The sequence below is a fragment of the Lynx canadensis genome, chromosome B1, assembly GCF_007474595.2.
Source record: "Lynx canadensis isolate LIC74 chromosome B1, mLynCan4.pri.v2, whole genome shotgun sequence".
Lineage (NCBI taxonomy): Eukaryota > Metazoa > Chordata > Mammalia > Carnivora > Felidae > Lynx > Lynx canadensis.
The window spans coordinates 109,406,588-109,424,239 of NC_044306.2; the positions used below are offsets into that span (position 1 = coordinate 109,406,588).

At 36.0% G+C, this 17,652-nt stretch overlaps 1 protein-coding gene across 1 annotated transcript in view; it reads right to left on the bottom strand.

The window, feature by feature from the left end:
* Positions 1 to 8,358: 8,358 nt before the first annotated feature.
* The window catches only part of UGT8 (UDP glycosyltransferase 8), a 94,095-nt gene continuing 84,801 nt past the window's right edge, over positions 8,359 to 17,652 (bottom strand). Inside the window, exons 3-6 of the mRNA XM_030313178.1 lie at positions 17,437 to 17,579; positions 15,658 to 15,734; positions 12,631 to 12,850; positions 8,359 to 10,626 (exon numbers count right to left, since the gene is read on the bottom strand). Coding sequence (XP_030169038.1) covers positions 10,263 to 10,626; positions 12,631 to 12,850; positions 15,658 to 15,734; positions 17,437 to 17,579 — 804 coding nt within the window. The 3' untranslated portion in view covers positions 8,359 to 10,262. The remainder of the gene's footprint in view (positions 10,627 to 12,630; positions 12,851 to 15,657; positions 15,735 to 17,436; positions 17,580 to 17,652) is intronic.

Consider the following 17,652-nt stretch of genomic DNA (forward strand, 5'->3'; position numbering starts at 1 on the left):
ATTCTGACAAAGGAATGTTATTTAGTGGTGTTATAAGTGAAGAAACAACATTTGACTATATGTAAAGTAAAATAAATTTTACAGATGACATCCAACTTGGCATAAGAAATGTCAGTATGTTCAGAATTGATAACAAAAAGAGTAGGCATTTTTTTTTATGTAAAATTAAGAAATGTTAGACAAAGAGGAGGTAAGAAGTGAATGTAAGCAAGGTAAGTCAAGTACTTAGAATGAAAAGACCATTACAATTAGTCAGATGGATGTTTCTGGTAACATTTTAGGGGAGAAATAAGATCCAATAGATGTATCAAAGACTGTAGTATACATGACCTAGAATGTTCCATTAAAATGCTTAAATTAATAAATGAAGCAAATAGCAAACAATTAAAACACTGATTTAAGGTTAACTACAAAAACACCATGAGGACACAGATAACAGAAGGATAATTACTAACATGAATAATTGGATAATTCAGACTAGAATGGAGAGGATACACTGTTAAAAGAAAGGAAAGGAAAAATTGGTTTATTGAAGAGATATACAGCACAGGTGAAGTGGAAGGTAATGATGACCTACGTGTGTATGAGAACCAGGAAAACAAAACAAAACAAAAACTGCAACGAGAACACAGTGGTGTTCAGAAGGATAGTAAGTGGGTTGATATTCAAAATCTGAGTTGAAATAAGCAAAGCCTTTCATTTTCATAGATCTTCAAGTCTTTTTCTATGGTGCTGATAACAATGCAAATGGATATTTAACTTATAATGAAATAGAGAGTCTTCTAGGAGAAGAAACACCAGAACGAGAGCAACTGGAGCTGTTCGATGCTGACAACAACAAGATGTTCTCCTACCTTGAACTTACAAGAGCATTTGGACTGACTGGTAAGGCCTTCAGACTGAAACACTGGTGAAGGTCAGGAAATAGGTAGCCTTGAATAATGTTCATTCTTACAGCCAAAAACTAACAAACAGCCCACAGCTTACAATTTTTACTTTACAGCTGGGACCCAAAAGCAAAGAATATAAGAAAAACTGAAAAGTAAAGAAAAAAACAAGGCATCCCTGCCATCCACAACAATAAATCATTCAGTTTAACTGAGTGAATAGAGTTTATGTCCTCTGGAGGTTAAAAAAAAAGCATGATGATCTTTCTCTGTACTTGCTTAAAGGATTTTAGGATGGCACTCTTAAGACTAAAACTTCACTTTTTAAGTTTATTTATTTATTTTTGACAGACACAAAGACAAGTGTGGGAGGGGCAAAGAGAGGGTGACAGAGAATCCCAAGACAGCTCTGAGGGGCTCAAACCCACAAAACCATGAGATCATGACCAGAGCGGAAACCAAGAGTTGGATGCTTAACAAATGAGCCACCCAGGTGCCCCAAGACTGAAACTTTAAAGCCTATATAGTATAAAGTGATGATGTAGAAGGAAACTAGAAAGCTACTATTCATTTAAAAGAATAAAAAGTTAAAGCAATATAGATGGCATTAAATCATAATCTAAAACCTCTTTTAAAATTGTACTAGTTCCCCCATCTGCTTATTTTCTTTTTAATTTTCAAAGAATCTGTCATGTAAAGAATTTGTAAACATTTACCATAAATATCTAAGGGTAGTTTCTTAACCAGTGATGTGAGGAATAGGAGATGGAAATATAGATGGCTATGGAGAAGAGGTGTTTGGGAAACTGAGAAAATTCTGATATAGAAAATAAAGGAACTTTTTTTAGCTCTTAATTCTTTTGAAGAAATACTAGAGCTGATATCTGAATCTGGTAGGTCAATAGAACACACTTGGCCATAAAATTGAAATTCCATGTAATCCATGCTAAATTTAATCTATTTACATTAATTAATTAATTAATTAAATGTTTATTTATTCGAGAGAGAGGGAGAGAGAAAGAGAGAGAGAGAGAGAGAGAGAAACAGAGAAACCCAAGTAGACTCTGCACTGTCAGTGCAGAGCCCAATGAGGGGCTTGAACTCATGAACTGTGAGATCATGACCCGAGCCTAAACTAAGAGTCAGACACTTAACTGACTGAGCCACCCTGGTGCCCCTAATCTATTTACTTTTAAAACTGAAGACTAAAAATTATTAAATTGCTCTCATTTCCCTCTTATTTGAGAAAATAAACAATAGCCAGCAGAGATGTTTTGTACCTTTCCATCTTCATGTGTGTAAACTCATGAGGTGACTCTACCTACTCCCCCAGTGGTAAAGCTACATTCTCAGGGATCATATCTTTTTCTGTTGAAAGCTGCGTTGCTAGAACATCTATGACATAATAGGGCCCACATACCTATAGATACCTGGATATTGCCAAAGTCTTGCATTTTTCAAATCCCATAGACCTCTCTGGGTTCTTATTTGACCTTTGAAGGTCTTTGCTTGATTTTGCTCCTTCCTACCTTCTCTCTGGTGAAAGCAGAAGAGGCAGTCTGAGGTAGTTTTCTATCTGAAACCACGGCCTCCTTTCCAGGTCATCCTTGCTTTGCTACCCACACTTTTTTGTTTATTGCTACATGGAAGATGAACCTGCTGCAATCCCAGGTTGAGATAAATTTTTGAATGCCCACCATGTAGCAGTCCTGGGCCTTTCTTTGGCCCTACCAGACAGCTGGATGCAGTTCCAGCATCTTCTGTTAATATCAGAGATAGGAACATTACTAAATAAGTGAGCATCAAGAGAATCAGAGATGAAATACATCCTGGTGCAGATCTTTTTAGGAGCACCAATAGTGAATGTAAGAGGCAGGCTTCCACTGGAGAAGATAAGGTCTCTCTTTGTACACACCAGTTGTTTAAGAATTTTGACTAATCAAGTGGGGGTTAAGCAGGGGTATGCATGACTTGACAGTTTAGAGATCACTATGTGAACAAACCAGTTCATGGGGTTCCAAAGCCAAAGGGCCCGGCAGTGCCCTGAGGGGGTGCAGTGCTCATCCAGCCACAGCCTTCCTCCCCACACCCCTAAGGAGGCACCATCTGTATATTCATTGTTTTTGATCGGCCTTACATCCTAAAAGGCATTCAACTAGAGTAGACAAAAGAGATTTTAACACAGCTGGACATTTTCTCAATTTAGCCTTCTGTAATTTGGGATCCTTGAACTTCCAATTGTGTTTCCATAGTCTGTTAAAAAACAAAAGCATCAGTAGATACGTTAGCACACTCTATGCACCATGCACCTGGAAATGGTAAGGCAGCTCAAAAAACACTGAACAGTGGAAAATCCAGGAGAGGAAACCGAAAGCTTGGAGGTGAGTAGGTGGGGGAGACCAGGTCAGGGAGGAAAGCAGCTTATACCGTATGTAGTATGAAATCTGGAACTAGAGGCTGACATACTCAAAGTTAATTGTGTTTTCACAAATGGTAAAATCGACTTATCCATTCTCTTGGATCTATATTTACCAGAGGTACCTGAGTAAATGTTTCTTGCTTTCATCTTTTTGAGACCCCCTCAATGGGAAACTGTCATGTGTCAGCTGAAATCATAAGAGAAAATGTAATTCATAGCTAGAATCTAAATGTAACTTAAACTTCTAAATCTCAAAATATTTTTCTTCCAGAGTAAATAAGAAGATGAAAGTTCCAGAAAGAAGAAGATATTCAGAGGAATGGCTTGATTTTATGACAATTTCACCTTACTTTCACAATATTTTAGCAAGAAATGTTTTAAACTAGTTGTTAAAACTTGCTAGTTCTTTTGAACTCTATTCAGTTTCAAAGAAATTTTTGTTGAAATAGACTTTAAGTCTATAATACTGCCTTCCTTTTTTAAAAAAGTTTTTTTAATGTTTATTTATTTTTGAGAGACAGAGTGTGAGAGGGGAAGGGGCAGAGAGAGACACAGAATCCATAGCAGGCCCCAGGCTCTGAGCTAACAGCACAGAGCCCAACACGGGGCTCAAACTCACCAACTGTGAGACCATGACCTGAGCCAAAGCCAGATGCTTAACCGGCTGAGCTACCTAGGCGCCCCCATAATACTACCCTTCTTAAAAAAATAGAGAAGGAATATTTGGTTTGAGTTCATTGTTTAGTATAATTTAAATGCTAACTAAATACATGCACACACATGCAAAAGAGACTATTAACATTATATATTTATATGTTTTTAAAACTTAGGTATATACATTTGCTTTTTTTCTATTGGCCAAAACTTAACTAATTTTTTTTCGCACTGGCATTTAAAAAAAATGTTTATTTATTTATTTTGAGAGAGAGAGAGAGCACATGCACAAGTTGGGGAGGGGCAGAGACAGAGAGAGAGAATTTCAAGCAGGTTCCATGATGTCAGCACAGAGCCCAGTGCAGGGCTTGATTTCATGAACCTTGAGATCATGACCTGAGGTGAAATCAAGAGTCAGATGCTTAACTGACTGACCCACTCAGGTGCCCCATACACTGGCATTTTTAAGCACTCCAGAACTGTCTACTTACTCAAAAGTTGAACTTCTTGTTATATCCAAAGGGCAGAATCAAGATCAGAAGCAGAACTGATGATTTTCATGACTATCATAGCCTTGGGCTTTTCTAGACGCCTGGTCTCTAACTGCCAGTCCCTTTGATTTGTAAACAAAATGCACTCAACAAGCTATAGAACACCACACATCATCATTAACGAAATTTAACATTACCTGCAATTTACTTCATGTATTTATACTCAAAACTTCTGATTTTCTGCTAAAAGTTATACTCATGGACTTCAGCCAAAATTTCATAAGGGTAACTAAATTAAAATTAGCATAAATTTAAAAAATTCTTCCTGTCAAACATTAGATATTTGACATTTTAATGCAGCACCATGGTAAGTAAAGGAATAACAGATCCTTCAATAGCAAAATTATCTATCTAAAATCTCAGTAGCAAGTTATTCATGGTTACATCATCTTTTACTTATTTCTGACCTAAATGGAAAATTGATCTTAGTATTAGGACTAAGAACCCATGGCTTAGTAGAAATTACCTTTTAAAAGTGTGAATACTGTATTAAAGTCAAGCTAATTCTGCCTCTGTAATAAGGAATAATCACTTACTGCACAAAATAGGTTACTAAATGAGTAAAAACTAATTGTAGATAGAAACCAACAGAGCAATAAAATATGTGTAGTTGTATAAAGTTCAGTGAGGACTTCGGGTTTTATTATTTAATAAATGAAAATGCTTTGTAATACCTGAGATAGTTAATGTTGGTGTTAGACTTCTTGGAGTAGATTTACACAATTACAATTGTTTTATTTGAATAACATAATTTTACATGTAGTTCTTATTTTTCAGTCAACTTGGATTACATATTGCTCTGTTGAAAAAACTCTGCTGGTTTTATTACATAAACTAAGCATAGTATCAGTAATCCTGTGGACTATATGAATTCACTCTTAAATTATATCTTATTTACCCAAAAGTAAAAAATTTCCATAATATAATTAGATTGTATGCCTTTTAGTTTCTATATTTTGAAAAATAAGAGCATCCACGCCATCCTTCCCCTGGCCCCACCTTAACAACTCAAACACCCAAGTGTTAGGGAGCTTGAAACATTTTGCAGAATTTGTATAAAAATTTTAATTGCATGGATTTCTGAGGCATTTATAACTGAAATTCATTAGAAAAATGGTTTTGCTGACATCTACAAATTTCACTGACATTTTTGCATGAAACATGTATTTTTTAAACGCTGGCCAAAAAGCTTATCCTTTCAGAAATAAGGAGGATAAAAGCTCCTTAATGCATATTTTGGGAATTTTCACTGATAGAATTCATATAATTCTTAAACTTTGTTATATAAATTTGAATTTTTTCTATTGCAAAGTTTTGAATTAAACCAGTTGTAAATAAGCATTTTCTAATGTGATTTTATATTTACAAACCAGCTGAATTACTTAGAAGCAAAAGTGAAAATGAATGGATTATACTTTCAATAAAAGAGATGACTGAATTGTATTTGAAATACTTTTGTCACCTTGTTTTGTTTCTCTCATTTTTAAACTAAAAAAAAAAATTTTTTTTTCACGGTGCGTCCCTTCAATCTTAGCAGGATTTTGGGATTTGGTGAGGAGTTGGGCTATGCAGAGAGAAGACAGGACAACTGTGACCATCTAGGGCACCACTGGATGAATGAAGACTCAGTAAATGGTTGGTGAATGAATGAATGAAACATGTTTTTTCAAACAACTCTCAAAAACTGAAAGCGCACTACTGTGACAGAGGTTAGTCTAGTCAACGTGTCCAGGACAAACAACCACCGATTCGAGCGCTCATTTTACACTGGCCATTATGCTAAATGTTTTATTTTATTTTATAGTTTATTTATTTATTTTTGAGAGAGAAAGCAAACTGGGGAAGGAGCAGAGAGAGAGAGAGAGAGAGAGAGGAGAGAATCCCAAGCAGGCTCCGCACTGTTGGCGCAGAATCTGATGCGGGGCCTGAACCCAGAAACCCCAAGATTAAGACCTGAGCCAAACCAAGAGTGGGACGTTTAACTGACTGAGCCACCTAGGAGCCCCTATGCTAAATGTTTTAAACACATACACATACCTACACACAATGTGTTTAAAACATTTAGTATAGTGGCCATTACAGAGTGAGTGTGTGTGTGTGAGTGTGTATTCATGATAAGCCCATGAGGTAATTATCATTACACAAATAAGAAATGTCAAAGTTAAAGATTAGTAAATGATGGAGTTAACCTTCAAAGTTAGGACCCTCAGACAATCAGAACTTGAGTTCAATATACAACTATCTGCCAAAAAAATTTATGAGGGTGTTCTGGATTAAGCAATTAATGCCATGGGAGTTGATTACAAATAACCCCAAAACTAGTAGTGAGCGTGCAGTTCAATGTCACCTTGAACTCAGTGCTGCCACAGTACCCTGCATATACACTTGCTATAGCTCTCAGCACTTTACATTATAATTACTTATGTGTCCATCTCTCCCACTAGATCATGAGCATCTTGAAAGAGAGACTGACCTTCTCATCTGTAAATTCCCCTGGTATCTGGTATATTGTCTGGGGTGTGATGGGCACCCATTGAATGTTGAATGAATGCCATTCGGTCATGGCAGTTCCTAATTTCTAGTGAATAAATATATATTCTTTAATTCACTACAGTTGTGTATTTCAGAGAAGATACTTACCATTTATAAATATTAATAGCCCGTAAAATGTTTTCACAATAAAGTGAACTTCTTTCCTTTTAATTTCAGTGCATGTTTTATGCTCCATAGTATCTAATTACAATGTCTAATATGCCCAATTATAGTGCAAAGCTGGAAACAAGACTCTGAGGCAGGTTATCAGAATCTATCAGACCATTCAAGCACAAACATTCTTGTAGTCTTGGCAGAAGCAGGAAATGTGTGGGGGAAAAAAACCCAGAAGGCTACATCTTGACTCTGTAGTGCCTCACCACTACTTAGCAGGGAAGGAGGAGGGCAGGGATAGATCTCAGATCACAGAGTAGGTTTTTTTTGAAGGACAGTCATCTGAGGACCCAGTGTGGTGGATTCCAGCTCAGTTGGAGAGGGGTGCTGTATATCAAAATCTAGGGATTGGGGGTGAACGTGCGGTTGTATGACATTCAGAGGTGATTCTTTGAGGACAGTACCAACAAGCCCAAGCTGATAAACACCAGACAAGACCTTACCAGAAAATGATCTATGCAGTACTTGGGAGTCTGAGACTAGGTCCTCATATTGTAACACAAGGTTTCTATATTCCCAGGAAAGAATCTCTAGCTTGCTTCACCTTCAATCATAAACCATTGCTTTCACCCAAACATTAGCTCCCTCCAATCCTGGGCATCCAAATTCTGCCCCTATGTCTATGTGGAGGGATATTAAAAGTTATGGCTCTGGAGGAAAAATGGATCAATGTCTCATTTGCATTTGATATGATGATGACAAGCTATGAAAATATTTGCAGAGGCTCTTTTTAAATAACAAATGAATAAATACCTTCTTGAAAACTTTACTTTATTAGAGAATCTAGCCCAAATGTGGAAAATTTAAAATCACTCTATTTACCAAAAACTGGCTAACAATAAGCTTTCTAGAAAAAAAACAAAAAACAAAAAACCAACAACAGTGATCAGTAAATACCTACACTTAACATTTTTAATTCTGGGATAATTTTAAGATCCATGTTGATGTACTTATAAGGTAAATCCCTCTGTTTAATAATAATAAAAATATTCCCACAGGTAACATACTGTTTTTTACACGCATATACACATATAAAAGTTGGGAGACATGTCTTAGAAACATGTTTATAATGGATATACATAATATTGTGAAATAAAATCTGAATAAAAATTTTATTCCAACAACATTTCTCTATTTTTAAATCATGTTTATTAAGTTTTTATCACAGTGGAGATTAATTTATGCTTAATCATCCAGTGAGTGCCTACTGTCAACTTCATCCAATTCCAAAAAAGTAAAATCAACTCATTCATACACTCTAAGCCTGTTGCCATCCCACCATTCATCGCCTGTGCCTTTTTTTCCCTTTTAACGGCAACATAATGATAAGATTGTGAAAAGGTATAACTAATAGGCTTATATGTATAATACCATTTCTTCAAGTATTCAGAGAGCAGTACGTTTGTCTGCATTGTACATTAGAAAACTACTTGTGACATTATTTCTAAGTACAGGAGAGTGGCTCCTGGTGGGAGTGCAATGAAGTTGTATGTCATAGTGTATGACAAGGATTTACAGCATTCTAGAATTTTCACAACTCTTCCCATGTTAGTGAATGTCATTAGGTAAATGTATATTTCTACTCTCAGCTGTCAGCCATGGGATTTCAAGCTACGAATAAATAAAGCATACACTCAACATGTGTAGTGCAAATGCTAGGTAAACAGAATGACATGGAATAAACTCATAGTTGCCAACTAGTGAATGGTCAGCCAGGAGGTCCTGATTTTATGTGTGTGACTTGCATCCCTATCCTCAAATGAATACTGTCACTGTTCCATGTCAGCCACAATGACTGGAAAACACTACTGAGGTGGGGTGAGGTGGGGTGGTGAAGAAGTCAAGAGGGAAACAGAAACTCATTTTCATAAACAAGTGATACAATTTCTCTGTCACTTCTGCGTAATATGTAGTTTGATTTGTTAACAAGATCTCAAACTTCTCAGACAAAGTAGGTACCAGTATAGAGAACTGTAAATGCTCCACTTAATTAACTGTTGGCACCTATGTTAAATATAGATTGTGTGGCCCAGACAACAAAAGGGATGAAGAAGATCGTTTTTTAAAGTTAAAACTTTGGAAATCTTAACACCTGAACATTCAAAAGGTACATTATAAAAAAAGCCATCGGTTACAAAAACATTCAAACAGCCCTGTTTAAAGATGCCATAAAAGCAATAGTCTTCAGTACTTTGAACAAAAGTCAGAGCTTTGTTACTTTGTCTGAATTATGCATTTAACATAATGTTATTCACTAAAATGAAATAGAAAGGACTATAAAATTCTTCTAGAGACAAATTATTGGTAAGGGGAAAATAAAAGTAAAATGGGACAACCAACTTATACATGTACTTAATTGCATGTATTTTTCCCCCAGAAGTGCCCACGGTCTGTAAGAAAAAGGAAAACAAAAATAAAAAGCAAAACAAAACAAAAAAACTATCACAAACGAACCAAGAAGTACAAAAAAGGTGCCATTTATCTTTTCATTTTCTCCTACTGCATTCAGTTTTGAGGGAAAAGTGTTCTTTTATGGTAGTGTTCTGAGTTCACATATATTAAATTCTAGAAAAGAAACATTTGGATCCTGTCTTTCTATTTCATTCTTGAATGTGTTGTACCTTCAACAAATATATCAAGCAGCCACCTAAAAATTCCCTTAATTAGGAAACATACACCCATACACACATGCACACAAACAAATCTTTTTAAGAGAAAAGAAACCATTCCTCTTCTGGGACACACACATATCAAGATTCAAAACTAAGGTCTGACATGGTCACTTAATTGATTTAAATAATTAAGGCTTCTAAAAGGTTCAGTGCCCAAACTCTCTATATCAGTATTCAAATAAAATACATTTTTGCATTTTAGGTTTGTGCTTTTTACAGCCATCTTAATTCCACAGAATTCTGTTAGTAAGATCCAATAAGGGAGTGTTAGAATTGTTTACTGACATTTTACTTTTAGTAGTTGTTAGACTAAATTATAGCAGTAAAAATCCAGTGACTGAACAGGTTGGTTACTATCATGTGGGCTGTTGGCTCATTTCACCTTCTTTTCATGTTTAATATGGCCATTTCTTTTGTACTTGCCATTGAGGATTCCATTATGGTAATGTCCATTAACTGTGCTATGCTTATTTCTAGACCACAAACTTTTGATTTTTCTGTAGATAAATTTTGTCACCCAGGACAAGAAGAAATAGAACAAGGCAGCACCAAGCAAAAGCACAAAGGCAATATCCAGTAAAAAATACTGACAGAAAGAGATTTGATGGACAGCGGCACGTAGGTGATGGGCTCCATTGTGACGAAGAATGTAATCTATCCAATAGACAGTCCGATTGACAGGGTGACCAGGTTGATCCTTGTGGATTTCTGAAAGCTTCTGGGCCCTCTGACGGTAGCTACGGAGTGGAGGGAGAACACAGAATGATCATGGAGATACAAGGTTCAATATATTTTAGACCTTCTCACTCTAAAATGAGGAAAATAATAAAAGCAACTTTTCTTTATTAAGTACCTAATATGTGCCAAGCACTGTGGTAAATGCTTTAAACACATTGTCTTATGCTAAGGCAATAAAATAAATTTGAAAGAGGGAAATGAAAATTAGACAGACTAGGCAACCTGATTACGATTATAAAGTTGAGATTCAGATTCCAGTTTTTCTGTCTCTGAACCCCAGCTCTTTTTTATACTATGCCACACCTCTTGCCCACATATACTTTTTCTCTCCATATGCTTTTAAATTCTATTAACCAATGAATCTCAACCAGGAAGAGGAGTACATTTATTAGATTCTAAAAGGGAGAGATGAAGAAAAATGCAGCACTTTGTCTCAATACCTTTTTTTTTAGCAATAAAATTTAATTCTGCCTCTGATTTAAAATAAGTTTAAGGGATGGTGTGAGAATATTATACTTATTAAACAGAGGACAAGGAGTTGAAAAACAACACCATGAAGCCATATATAACATTACATGCAGTACATATATATGCATGTATGTATATATGTATAATGAAAATACTCTCTAAAATAGTCAATATTCTGAAATCAGAGTACTTATGGATACATGGAGATTGCATAACTGGGATTTCATTGCAATGTGACCTACGACTATAGTGTCGCCCTGTTTATATCTCAAAGAACACTGACAGAATGACGGTATGTGGATAATCCAGCCTTTTGCTTTTTCTCTGTGGAACAAATCCAGTCTCAGTAGCTCTGTAACTATCCCCCCATAAACTCTGCTTTAGGGCTGCATTCTACAAACCTTTCTAAAAAGTCCTGAAAGACATATATCATTTTCCATAAAAACATCATGACTTGAAAAACACTCAACTTTAAAAGAAGAGCTGTAAAACACAGACAAAGGGATCCCCATACTCAAGCACCCCACGTCTTAGAGAACATATTGCTCCAAATGCTAGAGTTGCGACCAAGACACTGGATCCTTTAAGAGATCAGAGCATGATGGCTGCCTCTGAGCCCATGTAAGGCAGCACAATGAACCTCAGTGCACTTGAACCCAGCCTTTTATATGAAAGCTGCATCATTTTAAATGAGAGAATTTTTCCTATTATTGGTTGTTTCTTAGAACATCTCAGTGTTTCCCAATCCAAGTGTTAAGCCATATGCCCAGGTAAAAATAGAAAAAGCTTATTGTCCTCCAAATATTACTGCCATTTGAAATGCAAGATCAATTAAATGTCATGAAAAAATAGGGAAAACTACTGCTTTGTTTTAAAACTACACAGGCCAGCTCTCTAGACTATTTGAAACTCAGTGGTTAACTGGGGACATTCAAGAAATAAAAATTAAAAAAGCTAAAGATTCAGACTAGTTCTGCAACTATGTAAATAAATCTCTGTGTTTCAGTGATACTCAGTCCTAGGGAAACCTAGCACCAGTCAATACAAAGAGCACCAGCTTTGGAATCAGACATTCCTGGTTCAAATATCTACTCTAATAGCTTAGTGCAACTATGGGCAAATTACTTAAGCCCTCTGAGTTTCAAGTGCCTCATCTTTACAATGTGAATAGTGAAAATAGTGATATGCAGATACTACGAGTATTAAAATGAGACAAAGAACAAATAAAATTTGACACATTTTAGGGACCTGATGATTGCTCCCACTGTAATTTCTCCCTCAATTTGGCAAATCCTGGTAGAATATTATTCAAGGTCATACACGGCTGGCTATATATATATATATATATATATATATATATATATTTGCCATTTTTATTTTTAAAATTATAGAAAACATGCACAAGGATTTAGACACAGGAATGTAAAGGATATTCCTATAATTGGTTTATTGACAACTTCTTGGCAATAATTGGTTATTGACAATATGCTATGGTATATATATTTCATCTGCTTTCATGTTCATTGTAAACTCACCTGGGATTATTGATAACTTTCATCAGTGCTTCATATAGCTCTCCTTCAGTAACTGTCTTCCATTCTAGCAATATCCCCATGCCTTTTGCCTGGACCCGGGTCATAGTATCATAGTGGTCTCCAAAGAGTGGGATTCCCACTACAGGTACACCATGATACATAGTTTCAAAAATACTATTCAAACCACCATGGCTCAGGAAGGCTTTAATATTGGAATGCCCTAAAGAAGGATTAAAAAAGAAAACAACTTAGGGTATTGTATATTACTCTAAAAAAGAGATTTTCCAGAAATCTCTTAAAAGTCAACACTATACTAAATATATATTTTAGATACAGAATTTTTAAAGGCATAATTTCACTGATTCCTGCCCTATATCAATTAAAACGCTTGTTATATAAATAGTGAATTGATTTGTATATATCAATTAAGAGTCATTTTTAAATTTATAAATTTAAAATCTATAGCTTTTTAGAGAATATTACAACTTTCCCTCAAACATAAATATCAACTGGCTAGCAACATCTATTTAAAAGTCCAATACTAAATAGGAAGTCAACAAAAGCAAGAAATGCCAAAAATACCAGGGTGCAACCACATTCTGCTACAAACAGACATCCACTTCTGGATCCCCAGGCATTTATCTTAAAGTAAAACACATTTTGTAAGAAAACAAAAAAAAATATGTTAAAATGTGGGGCTAGATTCCTAAAGTTCAGGAAGAGTTTATGTGCTTATCCAAGGAGGAACACTGTATGGTACAAAGTATTTACAACATTCAAGTCATGTCAGCTTCTGGCTTCACAATTTTAGGGCCCAATTTCACAGTTTAGGTATATAAACAAGTAGGGACTGACACATAAAAATTAGTTGTAAGAGATGGAACATCATGTAACATCGAGTTGTCAAGGGGATAAAAGAAGACAATTTATCAAAATTAATGAGGTATTTCAAAACACAGATCCCCTTGTGAGCAGCCAATATTTCATAAAAGGTACTGAAACTGAAAACCCTGTATAAGTGTAGGACGAGGAAACATTGCACGTAGGAAATGTATGCTATGGCCAGAAAGGAATTACAGCTTGCAGAAATAGAAGTCTTTTAAATATACACACACCAGGTATAAAATGATATGTAGAACCTTGGTCTCAGTAGGGTGCAGGGACTCTCCCACTCCATGTCTATTAGAAGTACTCAGTGTCACCTTTGCCTACAAGTGGCTTCTCAACTTGGCCCACCTAATGGATCTGCTCTCTCAGTGCATTTCATTTTTTTTTTTTCAACGTTTATTTATTTTTGGGACAGAGAGAGACAGAGCATGAACGGGGGAGGCGCAGAGAGAGAGGGAGATACAGAATCGGAAGCAGGCTCCAGGCTCTGAGCCATCAGCCCAGAGCCCGACGCGGGGCTCGAACTCACGGACCGCGAGATCGTGACCTGGCTGAAGTCGGACGCTTAACCGACTGCGCCACCCAGGCGCCCCTCTCAGTGCATTTCAAACTTTTTTTTTTTTTTTTTGCAGCAAAACCTTTTCTCTGAACAAAACCTTACCACCAAGCCCAGCAGTGAAAAATAAGACAGTGCTGGTGTGTGGAGGGCAAGGGATAGTATGGAAAGACGAAAGGGGAAAGATAATGGTTGGGTTCCTACTTCTCATCCTGGAGGAATCTTCTGATCATTGTTAGAAGCCAGCAGTGGACTCATAAAGTCATGCCTAATGATAAAAAAGGACACTGATCTTGGCAAAGGCAGAGAACTGAGGTTCTGAGGAACACAGAAGAGCTCTGAACTTAAGGAGGGCCATTGGGTGTGCACCACTGAGTAGCTACACCTTGCCGTAGAGGCTCTCAGAAGAATACCATGCTAACAGTTTCAATGCTCCCAGAGAGCAGCATCACACTGTTGCACTGAAACAGCTGATAGTCCAGGTTATCTTATGTAAATTCTCTGCTTCTTCCTACCTTCTATGGAGTCTGAAGTCATAATAGTAAAGACATAAAAAAAAAATACAAATATTAAGAAGGTAAATTGCCCTGTTTCTTATTCAATTTTGTCATTTATAGAATAACATATATGAAGAACTAGATGAAGAGGAATTATATAAAGAAAACTCCTCACTGTTTTTTAGTTGCAAAATTCAATTTGCTGGTTTTTAGGATGGCCATTTTAGCTTCTAAAAAATACTTTTCAAAGCCTATTTTTAATAATGTAATTTAAAATTTAAAGCAGCTTATATAGCTGTTAGATTTTAGTACTGTTGAACAAATGATGTCAATATTGCCAAATCAATAATATTTTTATAATTTCCTTAATATCTTAAAGGTTAATACAGCATCATGTTTTGCTAGAAATTAATGAAATTACTTTACGGTTTTACTATCAATGCTTATTGAAGACAACAAAATGAGTTAAATTTATTCGATCAAATATCTTAAAATAAATTCATATAACTGTTATTTTAATTTTTAGTTAAGGATCAGAATTCAAATAAATAAATAAATAAATAAATAAATGTGTGTTTCAAAAATTTCTGATGACTTAAGGGGAAATGAACAGATGAAACAAATAAAGGTAAGATGAATTAAATGTTTTCTTGACCTTTTTAGTTTCAATCATATGAGTAACTTTGAATTTCTCAGGTTAGTCAGATACATCTGTAATACAATTATAACACAAATCTACATTTTCACTGTTTTAATTTTACTACCTTTAGATGATTAGTCTAATCAGGTATAACTTTATCCACAGCTGGTTTATATACCTTATTAAGCATATTTTCCAGAAAATTAAAATTGGTGACTTGTCTAAAAACCTTAATTTACAGACATAAAATGATTATATTTTACAAATCATTTTCCAACAAAGAAAGATCTGACTTGTTGGTTTGAAATCTAACATGAGATACCAGGCATTCTAGTGACTCTACCATAAACTACACACATATTGTATAAACTGCTCAAATACAAAAATCACATTTACTCAGTTAAAATCTAAATGCCAAGTTAAGTACCCACGTGTCACTGACTTACCAAGCAAGTCATTTTGTGGTAACCATTCTATGAGCTTAGTGTTGTTTCCTAGATTCTTTGGTTTGGTTCCAGAAAACCTAAAATGTACATCAGACAATGAATCTTTCAAAAACCGAACTTTACTCTTGGTATGGACTCTGTGCTTAAATTATTAGATTTAAAATAAATGTTAAATGATCTTTTATTGCTATCTTAAGAAGGAAACCAGGCTTTACTAACAACAAAATTTTAATTATGTTTCTTTTTCACATTTTCATTGATTGTGAGAGAAATAAAAAACACTCTCATACTGAGATCTATTTTCTTTCGGCTCTTCTCACCCCATCACAGAGATGGGGGCTGGAGGTGAGAAGCACATAAATAAACCTGGGCTAGAAAGTCACTCTCCATCAGAACCCAGAAAGAGAAACATGAAAAAGCTGGGAGGGCCACCACTAAGCAGTCTATAGCTCTGATCTCTGACACGTGGAGCCTACGGGAAGGTGTGAGAATTGAAAGAAACCAGAAAGCACTCTTCTCCAGCTTGGCCCCAGTGACAGGCACTCCGTGGGGCAGAGTTTATAATTAAGTCATTTAGTGCCTTGATCTATGAAAGATAAACCATGAACATACTTCACAACTGAGAGAACAACACGAGTCTGAACTGAGCAGACACAAACTGTCCTAAATGAAGCAGGAGGGTGCTTTCTGGGTTAAGCCCTTAGAGGAAATGCAATAGATCTGGCATCCAAAGGAAGAAGTCCTAAACAGTTGGAATAAAATATGTATCCACTTCATAGCTCAGCCAGGAAAAGTGGGAGCTAATCCTTACACCATTGTTATAAAGGAAAAAGACATATTACTTAGACCCTACTTGTAACAGCTTGAGACCTGGGGGGGTGATGTTCACCGCTGTAACCCCAGAGCCCAGCAGCACTGGCAGGTACTAAATAAATACATGGTAAATAGTGTTCACGTCGGATTTTTACATGGTGGACTGACACAGACACTTGTTGGGAAGTGGGGTAATCTAAGGATCTGTTTTAACCAGCATTAACTGGCAAGTTATTGCCGTTTTAAGGCCTATTTTTGGGGGGAGGGGGTAAAAGAAATAAAAAGCATTTATAGAGGACAAAAGATTCCATGAAATATTTTGCCTATTTATGCATTCATCTATCATTTTCTACCTCACTCCAACACTGATTTGCAGGTATGTAGAAAGTATATAGAAATGCATGTAATTAAAACAACTTTTTAAATGACACTAATAGAAGGGTAAATAAGGATATAAAGCTTAGGGTAACATAAAAAATGCATCTGACACAAGGATAAATCATTCTGCATCATATTTTCTTTTTTCTTGAAGATTTTTTAATGTTTTTAAATTTTATTTTGAGAGAGAGAGAGAGAGAGAGGCAGAGAGATGGGGAGGAGAGACAATTCCAAGCAGGCTCCACGCTGTCAGCACAGGGCCCAGTGGGGGGCTCACTCTCACAAACTGTGAGATGGTGACCTGAGCCAAAATGGAGTCGGACACTTAACCCCCTGAGCCACCCAGGTGCCCTTGCATCATATTTTCTTTCTATGCTCCAAGGCTTGATGTCTCTTTCTTTATCCATCACAGAGTCTTATAAATTAGTCGCTAGATTTCAATACACTAAGAAACAAAAATGAAAAGTTAGGAGAAGCTCCTGCTAATCTTGCTGGGGAACCAATGTGCTAGCTTTACAGGGCCCTGCAAGGTAAGCAAGGGGATAACAAAAATACACAGTGAAGAAACAATTGATGCTATTACCTTACCTCCAAATCACTTTTTGGGGCAATCTCCCCAGAGCTCCAGCCAGTTTGTTAGCAATGTCTTCTGAAAGATACTTGACACCAGCTCCGAAAGACACCAGGACAAAGCCATGTTCATTAGCACCATTTACCCACATTTGGAGATCCTATAAATCAAAATGCAGCAGTTAATTTTATGAAAGGGCAATATATTTCATAATCAGCATCATCAACAGCCCA